This window comes from Leucoraja erinacea, chromosome 4 (genome assembly GCF_028641065.1).
Source record: "Leucoraja erinacea ecotype New England chromosome 4, Leri_hhj_1, whole genome shotgun sequence".
NCBI classification, from domain to species: domain Eukaryota; kingdom Metazoa; phylum Chordata; class Chondrichthyes; order Rajiformes; family Rajidae; genus Leucoraja; species Leucoraja erinaceus.
In genome coordinates, this window is record NC_073380.1 from 93,739,351 (window position 1) to 93,765,629 (window position 26,279).

Genomic DNA, 26,279 nt, shown 5'->3' on the forward strand with positions numbered 1-26,279 from the left:
CCCTGATATTGCAGGGATTTATCATCAGTTTTATGCAACAAGAAAGAATTTCATTGTTCCGTTGTCAGCACATATGATAAATACTTTTGACTCAACAAATGTTTTAAATAAATGCACATCTAACCATTGTTCCTATGAAAATTAATTGAAAAAATGGATCAAAATGAGCAATCGCCCAATTTCATATTTAAAAAAAATAGCAAAATGTAGGTACGAGATACATCAGTTTAGCAAACCATATAGCAACTGATGATTAATGTTTTGCATTCTCTTGAATGGGGATGCACGAGGAAGGTAGGGGGAAGAGGGGGACAGATATTGCTCCGACGTTTTATTAGCATTGCTGAAATAAATGCAGTTAATTGGCTTTTATCTAAACCTGAATTTTCAAAGGGTCTATTTGCCCATAATGCCACTGATCACTCCATGCAGGCGAATCATGTAGTACATCTGTTCTTTGTAGAAAAATCTGTGCACAAGAGGCAGTTGTCCATGCAAAACGTCCAAGGCCACATGGGGAAATAGATGGAGTTAGCTCATTGAGCAGAAGACCAATTCACAAAGCAGAATACTTCACAATTGTCAGACAAGCACTTAGTGTTGCTTGATTCATGATGTCAAGGGCCCTTTATTAAATCCACATGCAGCTGGAGTAACAACGCTCTGTATGCCGTGGCAGGGATGAGACTATCACCCATCTCGAGACTATCAGCCATCTCCTTCTGGAACATGCAATTAGTAAGATCATGAAAAGGATCCATTGGTTTTTGTCACGGTTCATCCCATTCAGCTGTGCTATCACAAATCCATATGCTTTTCCCAGGGATACACACAACCAGTAGGAAATGTCAAAAGACAGTATTGGAGAAATTAAGAGAGCTGAAAGGCAATAACTCCCCAGGACTTGATAACCTGCATCAATGGGTTTGATGGAGGTGGATATAATGGTTGTTATCTTCCATAATATCATAAATGTTGTGATGTACCCATAAACTGGGAGGCAAGAAATGTAACTCCTCTATTTAAGAAGCAGTGTAGAACTAAAACCATAAACTATAGACTAATTAAACAAGTTTCAATAATAGGAACATTCTTGAAACTTATTGAGTGGGAAAAGCGCACTTTGAAAATAGTAAGAGAGTTGGCAGGATCAACATGCACTGGGAACTTGAAGTTGTAATTAGCAAAGCAGGTAATAGTGAACCAATTGAGGAGTTATTTTATGAACATTAATGTCTCTGATAAAGATACCACACAAGAGATTATAAAAAAAATAGAATGCAAGATGTTGAGGGTTAAGTGCTGATTGATTAATGAGCAGAGAATAGTCAGAATAAAGAGGTAATTTTCAAGTTGGAAAGTGTGATGAGTAGGGTGCCACAGAAATGGGTGCTTTGTCCCCAGCTGTTCACTATCTAGATCAATGATTTGAATGAGGGGATCAATATGTGTAGTCAAGCTGTGTTAAAACTCCAGTGAGACATGGGGAAATATGAATAGATTAAGTGAATGGCTAAGGACCTGGCTGACGGAATATAAAGTAGAAACAAACAAAGACACCAGTTTGGTGGAGGAGAAAGAAAGGCAAAGTATTTTCTTAAAGGCAAGAGTTTAAAACATATTGGTGACCAGAGGGACCTGGGTTTTCTTGTCCATGAATCACAAAGTCAACAAGTACAGGAAACATTTAGCAAGGAAAACTGAGAATTTGAGTACAAGTGTAGAGATGCCATGTTCCAATTCCATAGGGCCCAGGTGAGACAGAGAATGGCAATGTACATGAAGGGAATTTGGGTTAAAGCTACAAAGTTGCATGTCAGCCATCAGCGTCCTCCTATTTCATCAAGTTCATATGCTGCAGCAAGATTTATCAACCGCATGTTCAAAGTTTGGATTTCAGAGGAAGGAGTTCCCAATGATGAATGCAGCTGGCTGGAATTGTTGAAAGTTGCGGACTATAAAACGCACTCTGAAACTTGGCAGAGTCATGGCTATGATCTAGGAAAGGAAGCAAGGGTTTAGGCCCTGCCATCACTCCACAATGTGGGGCCAAAGGCTGCGTGGAAACGTGAACACATTGCTCATGGAATGTCTGTGAAAGAAAAATTAACATCATGTTGATATAATGAAAATCTTGTAAATAAATGGAATGATGGGTCTTGTGCTGTGGTTGTGCTAAATGAATGTGCTATAGCGTTTTACTGATATACTATGGAAAAAGATGCAAATCCTTGGAAAACCAATGATCAGTTAATAGAATGATTGTAGTCAGCTGAAAGCGGTGCATTGATGATTGAGCTCAGTTGCTGAGCCTCTGCAATATCTGGACACAGTTAGTTAGGGTCTGTCTAGTTGTTCAACGGCCCTCTCAAGGCACAACATGAAAAGTTCTGCTCAGGTGGTGTCCAGACATCAATGCACGTTGGGTTTCTGACTGAGAAATACTTGTAACATCAGATTCGGGTGCTGTAGAGTCATGGAAGGTGGCTGAGAGTGAAGCACCGACGAGAGTTTCTGTAAATATGAACATGATAACATTATTACTAATGTGAGTGTTCACACTGGTGAAACAAAAGCGGCTATCAGCAGTCTAGACTGCTGTATGAAATGTTGGGATCTAGAAGGGAAGATTATGCTGAAATTCAATGTGCATCTCTTCCTGTTACATAAAGGCAGGAGACATAAGCTCCAAACTAGTATTGTGAATTGACAGTGGATTAATATGCTGATATCCGCCCACCTTTATATGGCATCCAACTGAAAATGGAATTGATTTGAAAAACCTCAGCATCAGGTATCTGCATTTGCGGACTGCGTTTGGCCTTCAATACTCCTTACTCAGCTTTCCTCTTTTGCTTTATAAAGGTATCTGGAAACTGATCCTGTCTGTTGTTGGCACTAACTAGAAGTGTTTCAGAAGGAACAGAGCAAGAATTATATTTGACTGCACAATGGTCATCTCAGAATTCTGATTGGTTCATGTAACAGGTTGGGACTGTCCAGATGTACACGATCGGCATTTATAAGGAGCCAATAGACAGTAGGTGCAGGAGTAGGCCATTCGGCCTTCTCACCATATCCACTGATTCCGCTATCTTTAAGAGAGAGCGCTCTCTCTCTCTCTCGAAAGCATCCAGTGAATTGGCCTCCACTGCCTTCTGAGGCAGCAAATTCCACAGATTCACAACTCTCTGGGTGAAAAGGTTTTCCTCATCTCTGTTCTAAATTGGTTAGGTATGGTCTAATAAGGAATCCATTAGGAGAAGGTGGGGGTGGCAATGCAGTACGTAGTCACTATTTTGTAACTCTACTAGGACCACACCATATTTGTACTATAACTTGAACAACCACACAGGCATGTCACTAGCAATCCAAGGCATCAAAGATGCGGTAGAGAGTGGGGAGTGGGGAGATGGAAGTCATTCATTACACTTTATATTTCTGCTCATGAAAGTTAACTAATCTCTGCTAAATTCCTCCATCAAGTTCCAATAATGTGTGTGCATGTCCACTGAGATCTGCTTTGTGTGGTATAGTATAAGTAAACAATTCAAACGTTTATTTTCTTTGGGAGAAAGAATGGTGATAAAAATGGGAATTTGTATTGTTTGATAGAAGTTTCATAGATTAGATATTGATAGCCAACTGGACAATTGATATTCCTTATTTAATGGCTTAAGAAATGTATTGGTGGCATAGTGACCTAAATAAATTGCATCTTCACATTGAAGTCAATCTTCAAGTAAGTGTTTACGTTCAATAGTTACTTTGAGGCAACTTCATAATATATTTAATTTGATGATGCAATGTAAATTATCAGTGTGATAAACTTTAAAAATGACAAATTCTCCTGTGTTCTTTGAAAGATTTAATGGCTACCTGCAGTTAAATGAGGTTGATATCCGTACTATTGTATACCAGTGAAGTTGGTTTGCTCCCAGAATATTGATGAAAGCTACATCTTTCTTTGCTGAAAATTAGCTTTCAGTGGAGAGTCATACTTTGCCAATATCCAAACAGAATTACTGAATTACTGAAAAACTACTTCACCCAAATGTTAGTGGGAACCTTCAAATACAATAATATTTTCAGCTGAAAATCCTTTTTAAGCGGTCCAAATCAATTCAAATTGTATTTGTAACTGAGAAAAATCAATCCTTTGTTTGTGTAACTAACTTTTCTATTTTCCTTGTAAGCCTAACCTGGAGTTTCCCAGAACGTATAACTGTGTACACACTAATCATTGACAAGGATATAGCCAAAATTCAATCCTGTGCTACTTAACAGATGTGTACAAAAGCTGATGTTTATCCTGCAGGTCCTGTTAGTGAAATTCACAAGGAATTAGTTAGGTATGGTCTGATACAGCTCTACAAATCACTTTGCCTCCTTTTCATTAAATCTTGTTTTGACGATCAGGATGAGACAGGATTGCAATAACCCAGATGTAAAAATAAAATGATTGTCCTGCTCACTTTACCTTGTGAAGGGATTGTGTCTTCTGAGCAACATGGTGTGGTAGTCTGTGTGCTATACCCACTTGAGCATTGTAAGGAATCCCTACTGCTCCTCTGCGTATCCAGCTGAAGCCCTCGGCTCAAGGCCAAAGCCAGTTCTTCATGAGTTTCCACCTCCTCCCCCTGCTGCAAGAAAGGCATGTATATTACATTACTGCAACAACATTAAAGCGAGGATTAATCCAATCATTTCACATTCAAATCAAGGTAGGCAAAAAAATAAGAGCTTAGTTTCCCATATTTTAAATATTGTATTTCTAAGATAAGTTCTAGATTCAGCCTTTGAGTTGCTTGTTCATGAATCATTCCTCAAGCTTTGTAAAAACTGCGATCGTATTTTTCCCCATTTTCCAAAAGGATAATATATTTGTATTTTTAATGCAAAAATGTATTTGGCAAAAATTTATTTGTGGTATAAAACAAGCAAAACGAACATTGTTGACGGAATCTCAAAGTCAATTGTTAAAAACATAAAAGGCACACAAAAATGCTGGAGAAACTCAGCGGGTGCAGCAGCATCTATGGAGCGAAGGAAATAGGCAACGTTTCAGGCCAAAACCCTTCTTCAGACTGATTCATTCTTCTTTAATCAGAACTTGTAATAGGCATCCCCATATGTGGTTATCTGAAAAATGCAACATCTTCAATAACTAACACAGAATTTACCTTATGACTGTACGTAGCAGTAGAGACAGTCATACTTCGAGTTCTCTGAGCCTCATCCATTTGTACGCTCTGGCCAATGGATGCCGTTGCTTTAGTTTCAGTATCACGTCGCTGCTCGGAGTCTTTACGCTTTAGAAGAGTGTTTACTCCTGCCTGGTCATAGGGACCTGGTCTTGCCCAGTCCTGATTAAAACACAACACGTTTACGAAAATTAAGTAGGCTGTTATTATTATTGTTTTGGTAAATTGTATCAAAACCTCCAAGGTATTACATCCACGAGTGAAAGGGATGTTAATGAGGGGAACACAAATTATGGATCCATTGGTTGTGAGTGCAGAGAGTCAGCAAAAGCTTTTTCACTGGGATTGGTATATATAAATAAAACCAGGATGCCACCTCTGACTGCTTGAACCACATTAGTTAAGTAGATTTCATGGACGAGAAATAATATTCCTTCAAAAATAACAATTTCTAGTCTACTTTAAAGGATTGTATAGGTATGAAAACATTGATTTTCATTTGTTCTGGATGCTTAGTAAATTACAATTTAAATCTTAATACAAATCTTACATCACAATATTATTTCTGAAAAGATGGTGACAGAATGAAGAGGAGGAAAAAAGCTAAAGGTAGGTGAGGAAATGAAAGTGCTTAAGGTAATTGGCAGGACAAATCAAAATAGGACGTACATGGTAAATGGTAGGGAATTGAAGAATGTAGGTGAACAGAGGGATCTGAGAATAACTGTGCACAGTTCCCTGAAAGTGGAATCTCATGTAGATAGGGTGGTAAAGAAAGCTTTTGGTGTGCTGGCCTTTATAAATCAGAGCATTGAGTATAGAAGTTGGGATGTAATGTTAAAATTGTACAAAGCATTGGTGAGGCCAATTCTGGAGTATGGTGTACAATTTTGGTCGCCTAATTATAGGAAGGATGTCAACAAAATAGAGAGAGTACAGAGGAGATTTACTAGAATGTCGCCTGGGTTTCAGCAACTAAGTTACAGAGAAAGGTTGAACAAGTTAGGGCTTTATTCTTTGGAGCGCAGAAGGTTAAGGGGAGACTTGATAGAGGTTTTTAAAATGATGAGAGGGATAGACAGAGTTGACGTGGAAAAGCTTTTCCCACTGAGAGTAGGGAAGATTCAAACAAGGGGACATGACTTGAGAATTAAGGGACTGAAGTTTAGAGGTAACATGAGGGGGAACTTCTTTACTCAGAGAGTGGTGGCTGTGTGGAATGAGCTTCCAGTGAAGGTGGTGGAGGCAGGTTCGTTTTTATCATTTAAAAATAAATTGGATAGTTATATGGACGGGAAGGGAATGGAAGGTTATGGTCTGAGCGCAGGTATTTGGGACTAGGGGAGAATACGTGTTCGGCATGGACTAGAAGGGTCGAGATGGCATGTTTCCGTGCTGTAATTGTTATATGGTTATATGGTGATTCACAGAAAGTGTAGAGCCCCTGTCCCACTTACGTGTCCTTGGCATGCTAATTACACGACCTCGTGGTCGCGTTGAGGCATGACGGTCCCGCGCGATTTCATGCGTACGCACAGCCGTCTGGAGCGCGTGATGTCATTTGAAGATGGACACAAAATGCAGGAGTAATTCAGCGGGACTGGCAGCATCTCTGGAGAGAAGCAATGGGTGATGTTTCGGGTCGAGACTCGTCTTCAATCTGAAAGAAGGGTCTTGACCTGAAACGTCACCCAATGCTTCTCTCCAGAGATGCTGTCGGTCCCGCTGAGTTACTACTGTATTTTGTGTCTCTCTACAATCGTCTTGGCCCCACTCTGGAAGTAGAAGTGGGGGCGGATCTGGACCACAACGACCGTGAGCCCCAGGCCGAGTTCGGCGATCGTTTGCCTGCTTCTGCTGCTGTTGGAGGTGAGACGTTGCGTCGCGCCAGGGTCTTGGGCCTGTCCCACTTTGGCTGTCAGTTACACGACAGTCCGTTGGCGCGGGAAGATTTAGTTCGCTACAAATATTTCGGAGCCCTGCACGATGTCGCGCACAACTACATGTAACTCCGGGCTTCTCAGTGGGACCGGCCCAGCACGGCCATACGATGCACGTGCGCCTCCACGCGACGACGAGGTCGCGTAATTTGCGTGCCAAGGACACGTAAGTGGGATAGGCCCTTAATGCTTGTTATGTCTTGAAAACCAGATTTGGTACCACTGAAATGAAAGTGTTTGTGGCATGTATATCACAGCATCAGATCAAGTGGCTTTGAAAACTGTACAAGCTGTTGTGCTAACAATAAAAGGTATTTTATACAGATTGAACTTGATTTAATTAAAGCATATTTTGGAAAAAACTGAGTACCATCACCTTTAAAGCCACATGGAAGTTGCTCAAAGAAAGAGTTTTACAAAGTAACAGACTATTTTTTAAAAGCAATGCAAAAGAAAAATTGAAAAACACAAACCTTCCAGCTAGGCACCTTTGATGATGGAAACATGCCAGGCCCAATGGTATAATAATGAGGAACTGGGAGAGCTGCTGAATAAGGTCTGGAACAGGGTCGGGAACAGGACTGAAAATGTGGGAGAAAGCGTGTACCAACTGAGGCAAGGTATGGTTCACTAGATGAATTGAAGTGATCAAACCCATTTGTCAACTGCAAATAAAAAGAAAAGCACAACACAAAAAACATATACAAATGGAATAAAAATAATTATGAAGAACAGTATACAAAATAAGAGGGATCAATTAACATGAACTGAGAGCAATCACAACGTAAAATAATACTCAGTTCAGAACCACCTCACTGCCAATATTTTTTGTTGGAAGATAAATATTTCTAAAACGTTCAAGCAGGAAATTCAAATAATTCTACAAAAATCTTCAGGGATTAGAGTAAGGCTCATATCTCTATTGAAAGCATATTAAACACGTATATTATTTTATGGGTTCAGGATCTAAACATTCCTTTACTGGATTAAATGTCTCAACTTCCACTATGGTGATGGGCACCCCACGATGCCATATTGCCTGGTCCTGACACACAGCTTGGTACTTCCCTATGGATTCTACAAGTTGATGGTCTTCAAACCATAACAACATGGGCAATGACCTGAGGGCCAATTAACCTACATGCCCATGCCAAGAAATTTGAGGTACCACACCTGGCGATGAACAGAAATAGTTAAACACACTTCTCGCACGAGGTCTAAAATATGCTTGACCCACTCGTCATTCCTCCTTCCTGCTCCCGTCCGACATAAGGTACGGAAGCTTGAAAGCGTCCACCACCAGACTCAGAAAAGGCTTCTTCCCCTCTGTTACCAGGCTTCTGAACGGTCCTTTCATACTGTTCGATTCACCTCTACCCCATTGCAGACACTGGACTTTGTCTCTAGAGCTGGTGGTCTACAATACAGAGAACTATATTCCGCACTCTGTATCTTCCCCTTTGCTCCAACTATTATGTATAGTGTTATCTGATCTGTTTGGATAACAAAGCTTTTCACTATACATCGGACAATAATAAACCTACTAGTCAACCCTAATAGCCTAATAGTCAACTGGCATTGATTAATTCATAGAGAATTTGAACACCAAATGTCGACAGTTTGTTGGATCCGCATTTTCCAAGTACATCGAGCACACGTACACATATCAGTAAACCAGGATCATCTCTCAGTAAACCAGAACCATCCTTTTATAAACATGGATGAAGCTCATCCAGCAATATGTTCATCACAATCTCAGCTGGTCAATCTTTTGGTTTAATATAGCAATAACTAGTAAATGACTCAATTTATTCTTTGGCAGTGTGGGGTTCTTTTGAACGGAGTAAACAATTTCAAAAGACAGATCTCATCTACAATTGACTGCATTAATAATCCAAAAGTGTGATTTTTTTATGGGGATAAAAAGATTGAATACAAGATGAAAACAGGTAGAGTAACAGTAATCTGGACTTTTCCAAAGTCTTGGGAAAAAGACTTGTCACCTTTTCTGTTGATGCCCAGGCTCCCATTGTAGAACCCGAGCTTACTGAAGTGGGTGAGCTGCACTCACTCACTGATTGGCACGTTTCAGAAGCTTCAGAGGAGGCAGAGCTTGATGAATTCTGCAGCACACCAATATAAACATGGAAGAGGTGGGGAGAAACAAAAATGGAGGAAACAGAACCAAAGACAAAGCAGGGAAGAAGAAAAATATAAAATTAGGGGCAAGGCATTACAAATTATTTTGCAAATCATCCATCCTCAAACAATTTCAAGGATGAAAAGGCAGAAAAGCTCAATCACCCCATTCCACCTCGAAGAGCACAGAAATAATCAAAGAACATTTATATACTAATGAGAAATGTAGTTCTAATTATTAAATTAGTTACTAGGAATAGCAGTTTTACATTAGTTAGCAATGATCATAATTTGTCATCTTTCATTCTGGCTAAGAAATTTACTTGCAGATCTCAGAAGGTTAATTTGCGTTTATAATATTTTGTTAGGATAGACTGAGACTCTAGACCTTGGCTCAAAATTGCCGAGTTTAAAGATTTGACGTTGCATATAACTTCACGTACCTGGGTGGTTCCTTCTGGTGGCATTGGGGAAGGGGACTTGGATTGGAATGCATCCTGGGACATGAAGCCAGAGTCATGGGATGATACACTGGACAGCCTCATTGGAACTTGTTGGGGCTGGTTGGAGCTGCGGTAACGATAGTGTGAAGTGGGAGAGTGAGAGTGGGATCCACTGGATCTGGAGTCACTACTGTTAACGCTGTTCAGACTGCTAAAAAAGACAAAAAGGAAGGACAGGAAGGGGAATGTTAAAGTGCAAATCAAGAAGCAATAGGCATTCGCCTTCAAGCCACAAAATCATATCAAAAACATAAAGTGAACATGTGTGCACAGACGTGGAAAGAAAAAGCAAATCATTCACTACTCCTGGCATGCAGTTGATTCCTTCAACCTCTAGCACTATTTCATTGATGTTACTGTTAGCAAAAAACTGTGCTTGTGAACAAAGATGCATTAATCTTTTTGACAAGAATGTAAATGCTGTATGCTGACAACTATTATGGTAAGTAGAAACTTCAGAACAGTGATCGAGCAGAAGTGGTTGGAGGTAGAACAAGGTGGGAAAACATTGTGTTGGAAAATATTTGTTCTTCAGCGTAAAATAAAAGATACTTCAACACTTGACCCTTTCAAAGTTTTTTGATTAAAATGTTCCATTTTTTTTAATAGCTATTACAAGTTTTGAATTTTAACATTTACACACGTTAAATATTAGGATAGAGTCTTCAGTATCTAAATTGTTAAGTAAACTGCAGAATTCAACCAGGGGAATATCTGCAGAAAAACATTTACTGAATTTAATGTTTCTTGGTTTCTTGGTCCTCCAAAATATTCCAAATGGAATTTAAACTGGAGGTGGTGAAGGGAGGGCTTAAACCAGAAAGGGTTATTGGGAAGAAAGAGCTACTTTAAATTTAGTTGCATCTGATTGGGTAACTATAGTAGGGTGGAGATTATGCTTTAATTGTGCGGGGGAAGAACGAATTGCTGTACACACCTGTCTTTGTAGCTGGGATCGCAAATTGCATTGAATGCCCTCGTCTGCTCCTAATTGGTTTGGGTTTGGTGTAGGTCTTGTAATCTATCTCGAGCTGACCATTTAACATTTTGTAAAAACAGGTTTACTAGCTTCACCATATAATGTGCAGCTTAAATCAAGGATCCATCATAACCCATTTTGAAACTTGAATCTTTACTGCTTTGTGTAGCTGGTCTGTAAACTATCTATGAGGGCTCATTACTAAGAGAAAGGCTTCCAGGCAGATATGTTTGTGGATATCACAATATAACAAACTGAAAGAACATGTTAGTGAGATAATCAGCAGGCAACATTTCTATTGGAAGCTTTAAACATGCCATTATATTCATATGTCCTGCCTACACAGTGAGAAATGTAAGTGGAATATTAGCCATAAGACGTCATCAGGACACAGCTTCATTGTTAGATAAAGGTACTATATCTAAAGGTACTGCACGTGCAACTTCACTGAATTGCACATTTAGAAGTTAGACATTAATTTAAATCTACTCCAGAAGTGAGTAAATACAGTAGGTAATGGATTGAAATGTATCAAAAATATAACATTTAATGGTTTAATCTTATGGTTCATTCAATGGTTTAAGCTTTAGGTGATGGTCACATTCTTAATTAAATCCTTACAAGATTGTTCTACTTAATAAAATAGTATAACATACAAAATGATATAGCAAAGGAATTTCATCACGAGGCATCATAACATCTAGACTAAAGGAGCATGACAGTTCAATGTTTTAATATATAAATATTATATACAAACAGGAGAAATAAATATTTAATGCAAAAAGGGAAATTGGACTGATTGGATAGTTTTCCATTAGTTGGCAGAGATGAAATTGGCAGGAGAGTAGACTTCATCCATTTCACCACTAACATCCATCCAGCACTCAAATACACCTGGACCATTTCCAACATTTCCCTACCATTTCTTGAGCTCACTATCTCCATCGCAGGTGATAGACTATTGACTGACATCCACTATAAATCCACTGACTCCCATGGCTATCTGGACCACTCTTCTTCCCACCCTGCTTCCTGTAAGGACTCCATCCCCCTACTCCCAATTCCTCCGTCTATACCGCATCTGCACCAAGGATGAGGTGTTCCATACCAGGGCATCGTAGATGTCCTCATTCTTCAGGGAACGGGGGTTCCCCTCTTCTTCCATAGATGAGGCTCTCACCAGGGTCTCTTCTATAATCCGTGACTCTGCTCTCACTCCCCATCCCCCCACTCGTAACAAGGGCAGAGTCCCCCTTGTCCTCACCTTCCACCCTACCAGCCGTCACATACAACAAATAATCCTCCAACATTTTCGCCACCTCCAACGGGATCCCACCACTTGCCACCTCCTCCCCTGTCTGCTTTCTGCAGAGACCGCTCCCTCCGTAACTCCCTGGTCAATTTGTCCCTTCCCACCCGAACCACCCCCTCTCCGGGCACTTTCCCTTGCAACCGCAAGAAATGCTACATTTGTCCCTTTACCTCCCACCTTGACTCCATTCAAGGACCCAAGCAGTCTTTCCAGGTGCGGCAGAGGTTCACCTGCACTTCCTCCAACCTCATCTATTGCATCCGCTCCTCTCGATGTCAGCTGCTCTACATCGGTGAGACCAAGCGTAGGCTTGGCGATCGATTCGCCGAACACCTCCGCTCGGTTCGCAATAACCAACCTGATCTCCCGGTGGCTCAACTCTCCCTCCCATACCTTTTTGTCCTGGGCCTCCTCCATGGCCAGAGTGAGGACCACCGTAAATTGGAGGAGCAGCTCTTCATACTTCGCTTGGGCAGGTTGCACCCCAGCGGTATGAACATTGACTTCTCTAATTTCAGGTAGTCCTTGCTTTCTCCTCCCCTTCTCAGCTCTCCTTCTGGCTCCACCTCTTCCTTTCTTCCTCCCGTCTACCACCCCCCCTTCCCCCCTCCCTCACATCTGTCTGAAGAAGGGTTTCGACCCGAAACGTTGCCCATTTCCTTCGCTCCATAGATGCTGAGTTTCTCCAGCATTTTTGTCTACCATGAAATTGGCAGCAATAGCTTGCATGAAAGCTGTCAGGACGCAATCAAATCAGTAGTTGAAATTATCCTCATATAAAGCAATTTCTTTCAAAATACAAAAAAATTACACAGTAAAAACATTTTGTAATTTATTTTAATAGATGCATCTAAGAATTGAAAAGTCAAAGGGAAATACAAAATTGCTCTCAATAACTCTATATACCATACAAACATCAGACCAGCCAATTTTAATGCTATTGTCAAGTTACATTGCACGAGTAGGACCAGTAATTCACTTACCTGCAGACACTAGACTTCCTAGACATGGTGGTGCTTGGAGAAGATGGAGGAGTTTGGTATGTCCAGTTATAATCAGAGCCCTTTAGATCAATAATTACCTGAAATAAAAAGACAATCAAAAAATTTGATCAAAAACCATTTTTAAATTGTCATTTAGTTTTAGTTGTTCGAGATACAACTTGAAAACAGGCCCTTTGATCCACCGAAGTCGTAACCGACCCGCGATCACCTTTACACTAGTTCTATCCTGGGACAATTTTTAGACGCCAATTAAACTACAATCTCACATAGCTTCAGGATGTGGGAGGAAACCAGTGCATCTGAAGAAAACCCACATGGTCACAGGGAAAACATATAAATGCCCAAAATTATAGATCTTTCTAACATGTGCGGGTTACTGACAAGTTTAAACTGTCATTTCAACAGTGCTTTACATGTAATGCTTGCAACACAAAATTGCTTGGCAGAATTCTCTAAGACGGCTACCAAAAATTAGTCCAAATTCTATGAAATGTAAGTTAATGTAATTTATGAAAAGAAAATCATTATAAATGACATGGGTTGCTGACTCACTCACCTGCTCACTGGCTGTTGGTAGTTTGTGAGGATCCATTGTCAGATTAGTCAGATCATCTGCAATAGTCTGCAAATGAGTTACCTCCCCCAGCATGGACATTTCTTCTTCCTATGAGTAAGTTGCAATTACATTTGAAAAAAAAACATTTTTATTGCATAATTTCTAAAACTGTTGGCAATATGCTAATAACCCAAAATGCTCACAACAATATAATCCATTTATAGAAATAAGGACCTGCAGATGCTTGTCTACAATAAAAGACAAAGCGCTGGAGTACGGTTCGGGTCGGGACTTCTGAAAATTTAAAAATATTTAAAACTCTCTCATTTAATTGGAAGCTAAAAGAAGGAAGATCCATCTTTGTAAAGCTGCTTGTCAGACCCAAAGAGAGTAGAAATTAAAAGTTGCTGGAAAAAGTTTAGAAGCAAATGGGTAAACAGTTAAATTCTTGTGGCGATCTAGTTGAAAACTGCAAGTCTACAGTCAGGTAGAATGGAGATGATTGGGAAATTAATCTAATAAATAAATTATAGAACTACATTACTGAAAGTGAATGAGATTAAATGTGTTCAAATTATATGGAGTTAATCTTCTCACTGCATTTTACTAGAGAAATTGCCCTATTTTTGATAGAAGAAATTGCTATGGTTTCTTTTTCCCTCAGCTCAAAGATTATTTTCTGAATGTTGATATTGGTTTATCGTTGTCACATATACTGAAATATAGTAAGAAACATCGTTTTGCACACTGTCCAGGCAGATCATGAGTGCAGCAGTTAGTGCAAAAAGAAAAATAAAGGGTGCAGAATTATAGTGTTTCAGCTGCAGAAAGATTGCAGATTAAAATAAAGTGCAAAGGCCAAAAAGAGATAGATTGGAAGATGGCGAGTAAGTCCTTAACGCATGAGAGATCTGGAGTTTAGTAATGACAGACAAGCCTTTCAAAATTAAAGTTAGGAAATACTCCATAATCTAAAGGTTGGTAAGAGTTTGGAACTCATCCTAAACAGCAATGGATGCAAGATTAAGGTAAGCTCCTCATCACATCCTGGTGCTCAAAGCATCTAAATAACAATCTGTCAAGAATGGAGCAAGTGAATACTTAGTCCAGTGCCATCAGCAGTAATCATTGAGGATGGTCTGTTCTAGATAATTTTGGCTGCAGCTCTACCGCTGTGCCACCCTCCTTCCATAGAACATTTCCACGGCCACTGTGCAGCCCTCCTTCCTTGGACCATCCTTCCTTTAGCTTCTAATTAAATTGGAGATTTTTTAATATTTTAAAATCTTTTCTTTGCTCTGACTCCCCATCTTCTCATGTTTTAGTGATGGTTTTAAAATTAAATATACCAGTCATATCTCGTGATTGAGAATCTACGGTGCTTTAACACATCTATCTACTACTTTTCAACACATCACTGCTTGTTTTTTCCCCAGATCCCTGTACAGAGTGCTACGCCATTTCAATCTTTCACAAATGGAAACTTGTCACTTAAAAGCCAATGGAAATTAATGATGTGAAGGCAAGCTGAACTAACTATGCCAATGTCACTGGCTATAGCAAGGAATCCATGTGAAGCATGAAATCGACCCAAGGGCTGTTTGATAGTGTTACATTTTAGATGTATGCACGGGAGCTCATTTAAATATTCATGTTGGAAGTTGGTGTTATAATAGATGCTTAAGAACAGTATCTTAAAATTTAAAAAACTAAATTTCCATGTGATTTGATAAATCTTACTAGCATATAAATCATTTTGGCCTCAATCCTCCACTAGTAATAACAACTAACACTTCTCCACTTCTAACCTCGAGCATCCCCGATTTTAACTGCTCCACTACTGCCAACTAGGCCTTCAGCCAGCAACTCAGGAATTTCCTCACTACGCTCTTAGTCCCTTGACCCCTCAGTCCTTCTTTAGTTCTTCTATCTTTTACATGACTCAGCAGAATATTTTGTTTGATGGAGCCTCTGTAAAGCATCCTGAGATGGTGTACATATAAAGGTTTACACAAATATGGTTTAATGGCAACTTAAAGATATTTGACTTCATTTTATATTGAACTAAGAAATGATGCACAGCACATCTCCCGAATGGTCACAAGATAGAAAGTAATTTAACTCATTGAAGTTAAGGTCCAGAAAGACCTTAATGCTTCCACAGGTGGAATCCAATTGTTTTCCAAAATACCTTGATGTTGACTCCATGACTCTAATTCACATAAAAATAGCAACATTTTAAAAAAGTGAAGGGCAGGAGTTGGTCATCCGGTCCTTCAATTCTCCTCTGCAATTCATCACAACACTGCCAATGCTCCACCTTAGTTCTATTTCCCTGTATATCCCTATATCTTAATTACTTTGCCATTCAAAAACCCATTGATCTCGTTTGAATAAAACTCAATGACAGCTTCCTATCTAGAGTAGAGATTTCTATATCCCTCAGAACTGAAGAGATTTCTGGGACTGCGATTCACCACTGGATCTCAGTACTGAAAATATTCCCATTGCCACCTATTCTGGGAAGTTTCTGAGATGGCCACCCATCCTTCTTCTTCAGCATGTGAAAATATTAACCTATAAAACTCACATAACGAGTCCTATAAAAATTTTTGAAGTGTACATTGAACCAAGGCCCTAATCCTTCTGATTAAGACTCAGCATACAGGCCTCATCTACTTAACCTAATACGGAAAACTCACTAACGTAGTAACCTTTTTAAAAAAATAGGCCACTACTGTACATAACACTCCAAGCGTGGTCTCTAAGGCCTAAATAACTGAAAGGAGGCATCTTTACTCCTGCACTGACATTTTGTAATAATGTACCACATTTCATATGCCTTCATAATTACTTGCGGCATGAGCACAGCAGCTTTCAAGTAAACCTAGTTCTCTGAGCATCATTATATCACAAATGGAAACTTGTCACTTAAAAGCCAATGGAAATTAATGATGTGAAGGCAAGCTGAACTAACTATGCCAATGTCACTGGCTATAGCAAGGAATCCATGTGAAGCATGAAATCGACCCAAGGGCTGTTTGATAGTTACATTTTAGATGTATGCACGGGAGCTCGTTTAAATATTCATGTTGGAAGTTGGTGTTATAATAGATGCTTAAGAACAGTATCTTAAAATTAAAAAAACGACATTTCCATGTGATTTGATAAATCTTACTAGCATATAAATCATTTTGGCCTCAATCCTCCACTAGTAATAACAACTAACACTTCTCCACTTCTAACCTCGAGCATCCCTGATTTTAACTGCTCCACTACTGCCAACTAGGCCTTCAGCCAGCAACTCAGGAATTCCCTCACTACGATCTTAGTCCCTTGACCTCTCAGTCCTTCTTTAGTTCTTCTATCTTTTACATGACTCAGCAGAAAATGTTGTTTGATGGAGCCTCTGTAAAGCATCCTGAGATGGTGTACATATAAAGGTTTTACATAAATATGGTTTCATGGCAACTTAAAGATATTTGACTTCATTTTATATTGAACTAAGAAATGATGCACAGCACATCTCCCGAATGGTCACAAGATAGAAAGTAATTTAACTCATTGAAGTTAAGGTCCAGAAAGACCTTAATGCTTCCACAGGTGGAATCCAATTGTTTTCCAAAATACCTTGATGTTGACTCCATGACTGCTAATTCACATACATTTAGCAACATTTAACAAATGGAAAGTTGTCACTTAAAAGCCAATGGAAATTAATGATGTGAAGGCAAGCTGAACTAACTATGCCAATGTCACTGGCTATAGCAAGGAATCCATGTGAAGCATGAAATCGACCCAAGGGCTGTTTGATAGTGTTACATTTTAGATGTATGCACGGGAGCTCGTTTAAATATTCATGTTGGAAGTTGGTGTTATAATAGATGCTTAAGAACAGTATCTTAAAATTAAAAAAACTAAATTTCCATGTGATTTGATAAATCTTACTAGCATATAAATCATTTTGGCCTCAATCCTCCACTAGTAATAACAACTAACACTTCTCCACTTCTAACCTCGAGCATCCCCGATTTTAACTGCTCCACTACTGCCAACTAGGCCTTCAGCCAGCAACTCAGGAATTCTCTCACTACGCTCTTAGTCCCTTGACCTCTCAGTCCTTCTTTAGTTCTTCTATCTTTCACATGACTCAGCAGAAAATTTTGTTTGATGGAGCCTCTGTAAAGCATCCTGAGATGGTGTACATATAAAGGTTTTACACAAATATGGTTTCATGGCAACTTAAAGATATTTGACTTCATTTTATATTGAACTAAGAAATGATGCACAGCACATCTCCCGAATGGTCACAAGATAGAAAGTAATTTAACTCATTGAAGTTAAGGTCCAGAAAGACCTTAATGCTTCCACAGGTGGAATCCAATTGTTTTCCAAAATACCTTGATGTTGACTCCATGACTCTAATTCACATACAAATAGCAACATTTTAAAAAAGTGAAGGGCAGGAGTTGGTCATCCGGTCCTTCAATTCTCCTCTGCAATTCATCACAACACTGCCAATGCTCCACCTTAGTTCTATTTCCCTGTATATCCCTATATCTTAATTACTTTGCCATTCAAAAACCCATTGATCTAGTTTGAATAAACTCAATGACAGCTTCCACCGCTATCTAGAGTAGAGATTTCTGAAGATTCACCACTCATCTCAGTACTGAAAGGTTTGCCACTTATTCTGGGACTGCGATTTCCACTTCTGGATTCTTCAGCATGTGAAAATATTCCCCATACACTCACCATATTGAGTCCTATAAGAATTTTTGAAGTTTCATTGAGATGGCCTCCCATCCTTCTGAACTCAGCATACAGGCCTCATCTACTTAACCTAATACGGAAAACTCACTAACGTAGTAACCTTTTTAAAAAAATAGGCCACTACTGTACATAACACTCCAAGTGTGGTCTCTAAGGCCTAACTAACTGAAAGGAGGCATCTTTACTCCTGCACTGACATTTTGTAATAATGTAACCACATTTCATATGCCTTCATAATTACTTGCGGCATGAGCACAGCAGCTTTCAAGTAAACCTAGTTCTCTGAGCATCATTATATCCCAATCAAATACAAATTTGTCTTTCTGATTTGTGCACCAAATTGGATGAACTCATACTACACAATCCCTCAGTAACAATCACACTCAACTCTTCTTTACATCCTCTTCTTTATTAATAATCTCACTTTGTTTGGTATCAACAGCAAATTTGGAAATTTGACATATATACGCTCATCACTAAATTATTAATGTGGATTGTGATCTGCTGGCAAGAAATTTAAAGCTACAGGTATATCATTGATTTGTTGCCTCGTAGTTAGACCCAGCCAGATGACTCCATATGTTTCACCGCCTCCAACCTCATCTACTGTTTCCGCTGATCCAGGTGTCAACTTCTCTACATCAGTGAGACTAGGCGCGTGCTCGACGATCGTTTCGCTCAGTCCGTCTTAACTTATCCGATCTCCCGGTTGCTCAGCACTTCAACTCCCCCTCCCATTTCCAATTTGACCTTTCTGTCCTGGGCCTCCTCCATTGTCAGAGTGAGGCCCAGCACAAATTGGAGGAACAGCTTCTCATATTTCGCTTGGGTAGTTTACACCCCAGCAGTATGAACATTGGCTTCTCTAACTTCAAATAGCCCTTGCTTTCCGTCTCTATCCCCTTCCCAGTTCTCCCACCAGTCTTACTGTCTCTAACTACATTCTATCCTTGTCCCGCCCACTCCCGACATCAGTCTGAAGGGTCTCGACCCGAAACGTCACCCATTCCTTCCCTCCAGAGATGCTGCCTGTCTCGCTGAGTTACTCCAGCTTTTTGTTTCTTCCTTCGATTTAAACCAGCATCTGCAGTTCTTTCTTACACCCTCCATATGTTAACTGTGCTGACATCATTTCCATAAATAGTAGTCACTGAAGATATATCTTCATGTCCAATGATCTCATCTGCAGTTCATCCTGCTGTGAAGTCAGCTGAAGATTAATAGAGTTAATCTTTTCAAATGCACTTTCATTTGCAAGACAGCACAAGCAAGGTCTGCACTATTTATTTCGTCTTGCTCCTGCCAGTGCATTGCAGAGATGATTTCACATTACCTTTTAAAACTCGCTTCAGTGGCTAAGATCTACAACCATTTCTGGCTCTTTCCAGGGACCTGCGGCAGGCTTTAGAGGTTTAACAATGGATAAGTGTATGGAGCAAAAACATAAGCAGATGAGGTGATTTAAAGAGAACCAACAGAGAAACTGCTGGAAAGGTCAAAGTTTAGAGCAGCAGGTGATACTGCTGCTTAAATCATTCCTGGGGGTAAATAGAAAACAGCCTTCCTTCTTTGTGACAAAGTTTTTTTCAATTTTTAAATTGGGATACTTAAAATTTACAAAAAAGTTGATTTTTTGCAAAGCAACTGGGATTGGAAATACGAGTTAAAAAAGCATGAACTAGTGGAAAGTATTTGAAAGTTCTTACACAAATACTAGAATTAGATTATTACGTTTTGGCCTCAAAATGGTGTCAGCCATAATTTTGACATCTCCTCCTGACATATTTCTACACATTCCACATTGCTGTCTTTGTGCATTATTGGGAAGTGCTGTATAAATGCAAAAGCATATTTTCTAAAAATACTTAACTGAGGCGCAACCACCTCTTAGGTGTGTGAGAAAATTTGCAATATTTTCTTCTTAAACTTTAAGCATGTATAAAATAGATCTTCCCATCACATCTTATTTCAGATTTGAGACTTTGCTTTGCCCCATTTGGTGCATTTCCTTACATTATAATCAGTGGCAGTTTGTAAGTATTCCTTTGATTGTATTGCTTTGCGATGACCCGAAGACACTGAAGGTATAATATCAGCCGTTTTCTATTAAACTATAAATCTTGCACAAAAGTAATAATGGTGAAATTAAAGGGCCTGTCCCACGATGCAAGTTCACCCAAGAGCTCTCCCGAGTTAAAAAAAAAAATCAAACTCGTGGTAAGTACGTAGAATGTATGTAACGTCGGAGATGTCTCGAAGCGGCTCGCAGGCGGGTACTCGGGAAACTAAACTCGTGAATCTCAAGCAAAAATTCCAAAAAAAAAAATACTGGAGGTACCACGAAACTCTTGGGTGAACTCGCATCGTGGGACAGGCCCTTAAAGATTGAAGCTGCAGATGCTAGAATCTCGAGCAAAAAAAAAGCGCTGGAGGAACTCAGCAGACCAGACAGCAACTGCGGAGGTAATGGAAAAATTACATTTCAGTGTCGGACTCTTCTTCGGGGTGAAGGATTGCAGAAGACAGTTTGAAAATAGATTGGGGGGGGGGGGGGGGGGGGACAGATGGAACAAGGAGTGTTCCCCACTCTTGGGACCTTTAGCCATTCCCATCAGAGGTGCTGCTTGACCCACTGGGCTCCTGCAACAGTTTGTTGTTTGCACAATGGGTAAAATAATCTGAGCCTGAAAAGAGAGTACATGAAGGATCCCAGAAATGGGTCATTCTGAGTAGTTTAACCTCCAAAGTAGCAAGCTTGGAAATTCATCCCTAATAATATGCATACCTTTTACAAGTGCAATGATAAAATAACATCTGATCCAATTAAAACAGACAAGGAAACTTACAACCACGGGTCGCAGCATTGAAACAAAAGCACAGAAGCGACTACGTTCTTCAATGAGAGCTCTACGAACAGCTTGCTTCTCTGTTTCTTCGAGCAGAAGATATTTATCATTTACATCTTGCAAAGCACTGTCCAGCTGAGGTTGAATGTCTCCTTTTCCTAGAAATACAGAAATAATTATAATTTCAAGCAAAAATGTTATCTTCCTTTATTTTGCCAGTGTTTAGTTTCATTATTTCCAGTACTTTGCCTTTAACTGAATTAGCTGAGCACAAGGATGAGATCTGGGTAGTCCCCATCTGCATGGCTCACTCATGCAGATGAGCGTTTGTTAGAGGTAGTGTCAGTAATTAAATTAAAAGTAAGCATTTTGAATTTTACTCTTCTATCTGTAAATCTGAGTTGATAAGATTCCTACTTTAGAAGTACCGTATTTCCCAGCAAAGACGACGCAAAATGTCTTCCTTTGCAATGCTACTTTGAATATCCAACTCTAGTTATCTTTATTCTAAGAAATCAAACATTTTAGTACAGTAATTGCATTGTGCCACAAATCAGCTCAATTAGGTTTTTGTTTGCCTTTAAAATGTACCCTAACAAAATGGAAAATCAAATATTAACAAGATTAGAAAAAAAAATAGTATTTATTGTAACCCTCACCTTCCCACCAAAAAAAAGATAAAAATAAAAACATTCTAATACAAAAGTTAAGACTATGTCTCTGTTGTAGTATTGATTCTCAAATAATCCACGCTAATGTTCAGGTTTTACACTGAATATGACTGATTTGTTTATGTCATCTACTTCATAACCATATAGATCAAGTTATTATTTTGTTTCATTTGGAAACCAGTTGGCTTTGAGCAAGATTAATCAACAATATTTTGTTAATATTTTGCTTGAAGTTGAAACCAGCCGTGGTAAAATACAGGCCAACCCAACGTTATGGGGAGTTATGTATTCCTAGAATATGGTTAATATACCCATTTTCTATAATAAAACTGCGTCATCTGTACGTCTAAATATGCTTGACATTTGTGCAGATAAAATTAGATATTATTTCATGTTTTCCCTACAAATTCTGTAACAGTAAATGTTTTTGTTATCTAAAAGTTTGGAGTGGTGTTTTCTGAACTGTGCAAGGGCAAATTTCTGATGAGAGATCGTAAGGCAGGAGTTACCTGCAACTTATTTGGACCTTAACAGGAAGGTTAAACAATAATTTGCATTAAAATCTCAGCTATCCAAAAAAAAATGAGTAAAGATAATAATGACTATAAAACCTTTTAATCAGGAGTTCTAATGACTTTAGCTACAATGCATGAGCCTTTTTTATGTTAAAATTAAAAGCACGTTTAAACTGACCACAAACCAAACTAGAACAAAAACTGAAACGTGCTCCAATCCCAACCTACTTATACATTACAAAACATCAAAAGCACACCTAATACATTTTTGAAGTAGAACCACAGTGAAATACTTGGACAAGACATCATTGACATGCTGAATGTTATAAATTACAGTGCCCCTATAATTGCATCATCAGTGATACCCCAGGGTACAATCCATTCACAAAACATGAAGGTAGTGTGGAAAGAACAATATATAACGAACAAGGCTACTACAGACAATAATTTTAGGAGGGGACATGTAGGGGTAAAGGAAGGAACAACATCCACTGCAGGTATAGAGTTGTTTCAGCTCCCTTTGCCTCATAGATCCAATCCAAGTAACACACATTTCCACGATCCTTTCAACCTTGGTCATAAAAGCAAAATGATTTGGATGAAATAAAAATTACACCGAAATGTACTTTTGAACCTGAATTAAATAAAAATTGGTACCATGGGCATGCTGTCCATTGGGAAAAACATTGTAGGACAAATGGTAAGATTTGTAAAGGATTATGATGTTTTAAGAATATTTTCCACAGTTAATTTGATCCCTCTAGCCAGCTTTCTGAAATGTTCCCCTCGGTATAATCTCATCATAACTCAGTATAAAAATTTTCCGATACTTGTATTAATATTGCTTGGATCATCCTAGCTTTAATAATTAAAACAATAGTTCTGAAATTGAACATTATTAAATTGGAAGATCATGTATAAAAGTTGCAATTCTTAAATTAACATAAATGTTTTAATTTGGAAAACAGTTATTGGATCATACAATGAAATATTATTTGTAGATTTCATTGAATTTGTTACTGTTGAATTATCAATTCCATTTCACATTCACCAGAATATACTTCCTCATTTTCCATAACAACAACTTGGCAATATATAATTCACCTCTACATATTGCTCCGTATAACCTTGGGTAAAACATTTGACTGGCAGCATAAAAGTCGATATGCTGAATTAATTGGTTATTTTTGGAAATGTAAAATGCATCCCTTATGTGTACAAATTAATTGGCATTTACCTCTGTGCAAGACAAAAGTTCTTGTGATTTGCAATATCACATCCTAAATAATGATCTAAATCTGAGACAGTTTGATGAGCCCACATTCGATTTATCTAGGTTACAACAAATAAGATGTATAATAATTTGTCACAACATTTTTATTAAGTGGTGGCAGAGGCACGATATGAAAGTGCCATTTAAAAAACGTTTGGATAGGCACATGAATATGCTGGGAATGAAGGGATATTGATCATGTGCAGGCAGATAAGAGATGGTCTTGACATCTTCTGCAAAGACATTCTGAGACAAAGATGTTGTTCCTGTATTGTACTATGTTCTATAGTTGAATTAAATCTTGCTATTTTATGTGGTATTCTATTGGAATGTGCTTTGGGGAAAAAACATTTGACGAGTACTGTTTAAATTCTTAAAAATAATTCCGGCCTCCACATTTAGGCTCTTTACAAACTCCTAATTTCTTTCACCAAACTGAAATCATTGTAGAAAGCTTCACATGGTGTTGATTTTACATTTTTTGGAAATTGTCCTTTAAACAAGTTCATTTTACCTGACAAATTTTGTTTGAGGTGTGATGTACAATGTGATATGTTTTCTATATTATGTTGCTTTATAATAGAAGTTATTTCTGTGGTTGATGGATCAAGCTATTTTTCAAGACTCGAGCTCATAAATTGAGGGTGACAAAGGATTTACATAGTCCTCAAGATAACCTTCTAGGCTCTAAGTTCCAAACATCCCTTATTTAAACTCAGCTAGGACAACACCATAGCTTGCTAACCAATTTTAATTTTGACTGACAATTTATAGGCAATCCATAAAATTCTGTTGCATTTCATTTGCTCAGAAGTAATATTTATTTTATCTAATATTAATCCCGACTAGGAGACCATTACTGATATACAAACATCTCATTTCGTGTTCAGGATGTGTTCCTAAACTGAAGAGAATCAAAACAAAGGGTGGGTAGCAGATAAGTCTAGCAGAGTTGCAATCTCTCCGAGGCAAGAAATCATGACCTCAAAGCTGAAGTGCTTTCACCTTCGAGTATCAGTGGCTTTGCAAAGGCAAGGATAGGAAGCATGTAGGTCCAATTTTTTTTTTAAACCACAGCTTTATTTTAACCAGCAAAAATGTGGAAATGTTTTTGAATAAAATTCAGTTTTTCTGTTGGAGAGATATGGGATGCCAGCAATGTAAATCATTATAATGTAAATGCAAGTCTTTTGAAGTTTTGTTTTCCAGGAGAGGGCACTGGAAAGCGAGACAAACTCAAACGCCAACAAAATCATTGTGTTCCTGAAATTCAGACATCTGCTTCTGGTAAATAAAGCTTTTCTGTTGGGTCTGTAAATCCAAAAGTGTAAGAATAGAAAAAATGCAACTTCTTCCTTGCTAGTGATGGCTAGCATGTTATCTACATGGTCTAAGTTACATTTAAGTACCTGTATTTAAATCTTCAAACACGGGACAGGATAGTAAATTTACGCAAAAAGGTTCACTGCTTTAGGCTTTTGATACCTTATTTGGGACAAAGAATAGGTGTAGATGATCATTTAGAATTAAGACTTTATATTAAAATGGTTAAATGGTGGTATAGATATAATGAATAATTTTAAAACCTAATACCAACAGTAAATTCAGATTCATTAAATTAACATTTACATCAAGGTGAATTCTTATGAGCTTGTGCACTTGAATGCATGAATTAAAATTGTCAGGAAACATACAATGTTTTTCAGTTTCACCATAATCTACTTTGAAGCATCTCTGTAACTTTGGTGAACATGAAATGCATAAGGCAGGTCTAACTTTTAACCATCATAATCCTTTACACTTTGTATTAATGATATTTTGACATATTAAACAGCATTAGAGATTTACAATATCATAAGTATTAACCCCAAAAGTTAAATTTTATTTAGGCATGACTGTAATACAGTTGTTTTAATCTAGTTTCCAATTATATTGGAGCTTCAAGAATCTATTTCATAAATCAGATTTTCTATGTATGGCACAACAGAATGCTCATTTGCATGTACTATGCTCAAATGTTCAGATATTCACATGGTTTTTCAAGATAGGAGGAGGAGGGAAAAGAGGCAAAGGGAAGAAACAGCCTAGCAGTTACTGTGAATATTATTTATACACATGTATCCGACAAAGGTTCAATGACCAGCCAACAGGGCAGAGCTCAACTTACCAAAAACATCAGCTAGCAGAAAGATAGGAAACAGCAACATTTGATACAAAAAAAAGGAAAAATATTAAGTTAAACTAACCTTAATGGCGTTTTGCACAATTTATATGCTTGGCTATATTTTCTACAAGGTATATTAATTAGCCCGTGCTACCGACATGCCCATTCGTGGCATTTAGGTATTATATTATTTATTTCTAAATATCTTTACAAACAACAACACAAAACTTGTGTGACAAATTCATCTAAATAGGGCATGTCTTCATGTGGGGAAAATTATAAACCCATGTTTGCCAAAGTCAAAAAGTGAACACGAGACTAACTACAATTTTAAGTATAGTTTATTCCTAGATTTTTTAGCCTTTTCCTATTTCAAATTATTGCAAAAATAAAACATGCA

The 26,279-nt window shown here is 38.4% G+C and overlaps 2 protein-coding genes across 5 annotated transcripts in view; both read right to left on the minus strand.

Annotated features, from left to right (window-relative positions):
• Positions 1–26,279, minus strand: part of LOC129696693 (uncharacterized) — a 181,965-nt gene that overhangs the window by 66,923 nt on the left and 88,763 nt on the right. The window lies entirely within an intron of this gene.
• LOC129696692 (protein MTSS 1-like) overlaps positions 1–26,279 on the minus strand; it is a 157,013-nt gene that overhangs the window by 4,005 nt on the left and 126,729 nt on the right. The window contains exons 7-15 of one of the 4 annotated variants that reach the window (XM_055634816.1): positions 21,257–21,414; positions 13,638–13,745; positions 13,061–13,158; positions 9,727–9,937; positions 9,148–9,267; positions 7,618–7,809; positions 5,184–5,366; positions 4,481–4,643; positions 535–2,514 (exon numbers count right to left, since the gene is read on the minus strand). In XM_055634816.1, coding sequence (XP_055490791.1) covers positions 2,369–2,514; positions 4,481–4,643; positions 5,184–5,366; positions 7,618–7,809; positions 9,148–9,267; positions 9,727–9,937; positions 13,061–13,158; positions 13,638–13,745; positions 21,257–21,414 — 1,379 coding nt within the window. In that variant the 3' untranslated portion in view covers positions 535–2,368. Of the gene's footprint in view, positions 1–534; positions 2,515–4,480; positions 4,644–5,183; positions 5,367–7,617; positions 7,810–9,147; positions 9,268–9,726; positions 9,938–13,060; positions 13,159–13,637; positions 13,746–21,256; positions 21,415–26,279 lie in introns of those variants that run through there. The other 3 variants (XM_055634812.1, XM_055634813.1, XM_055634815.1) reach the window with 3 other exon arrangements.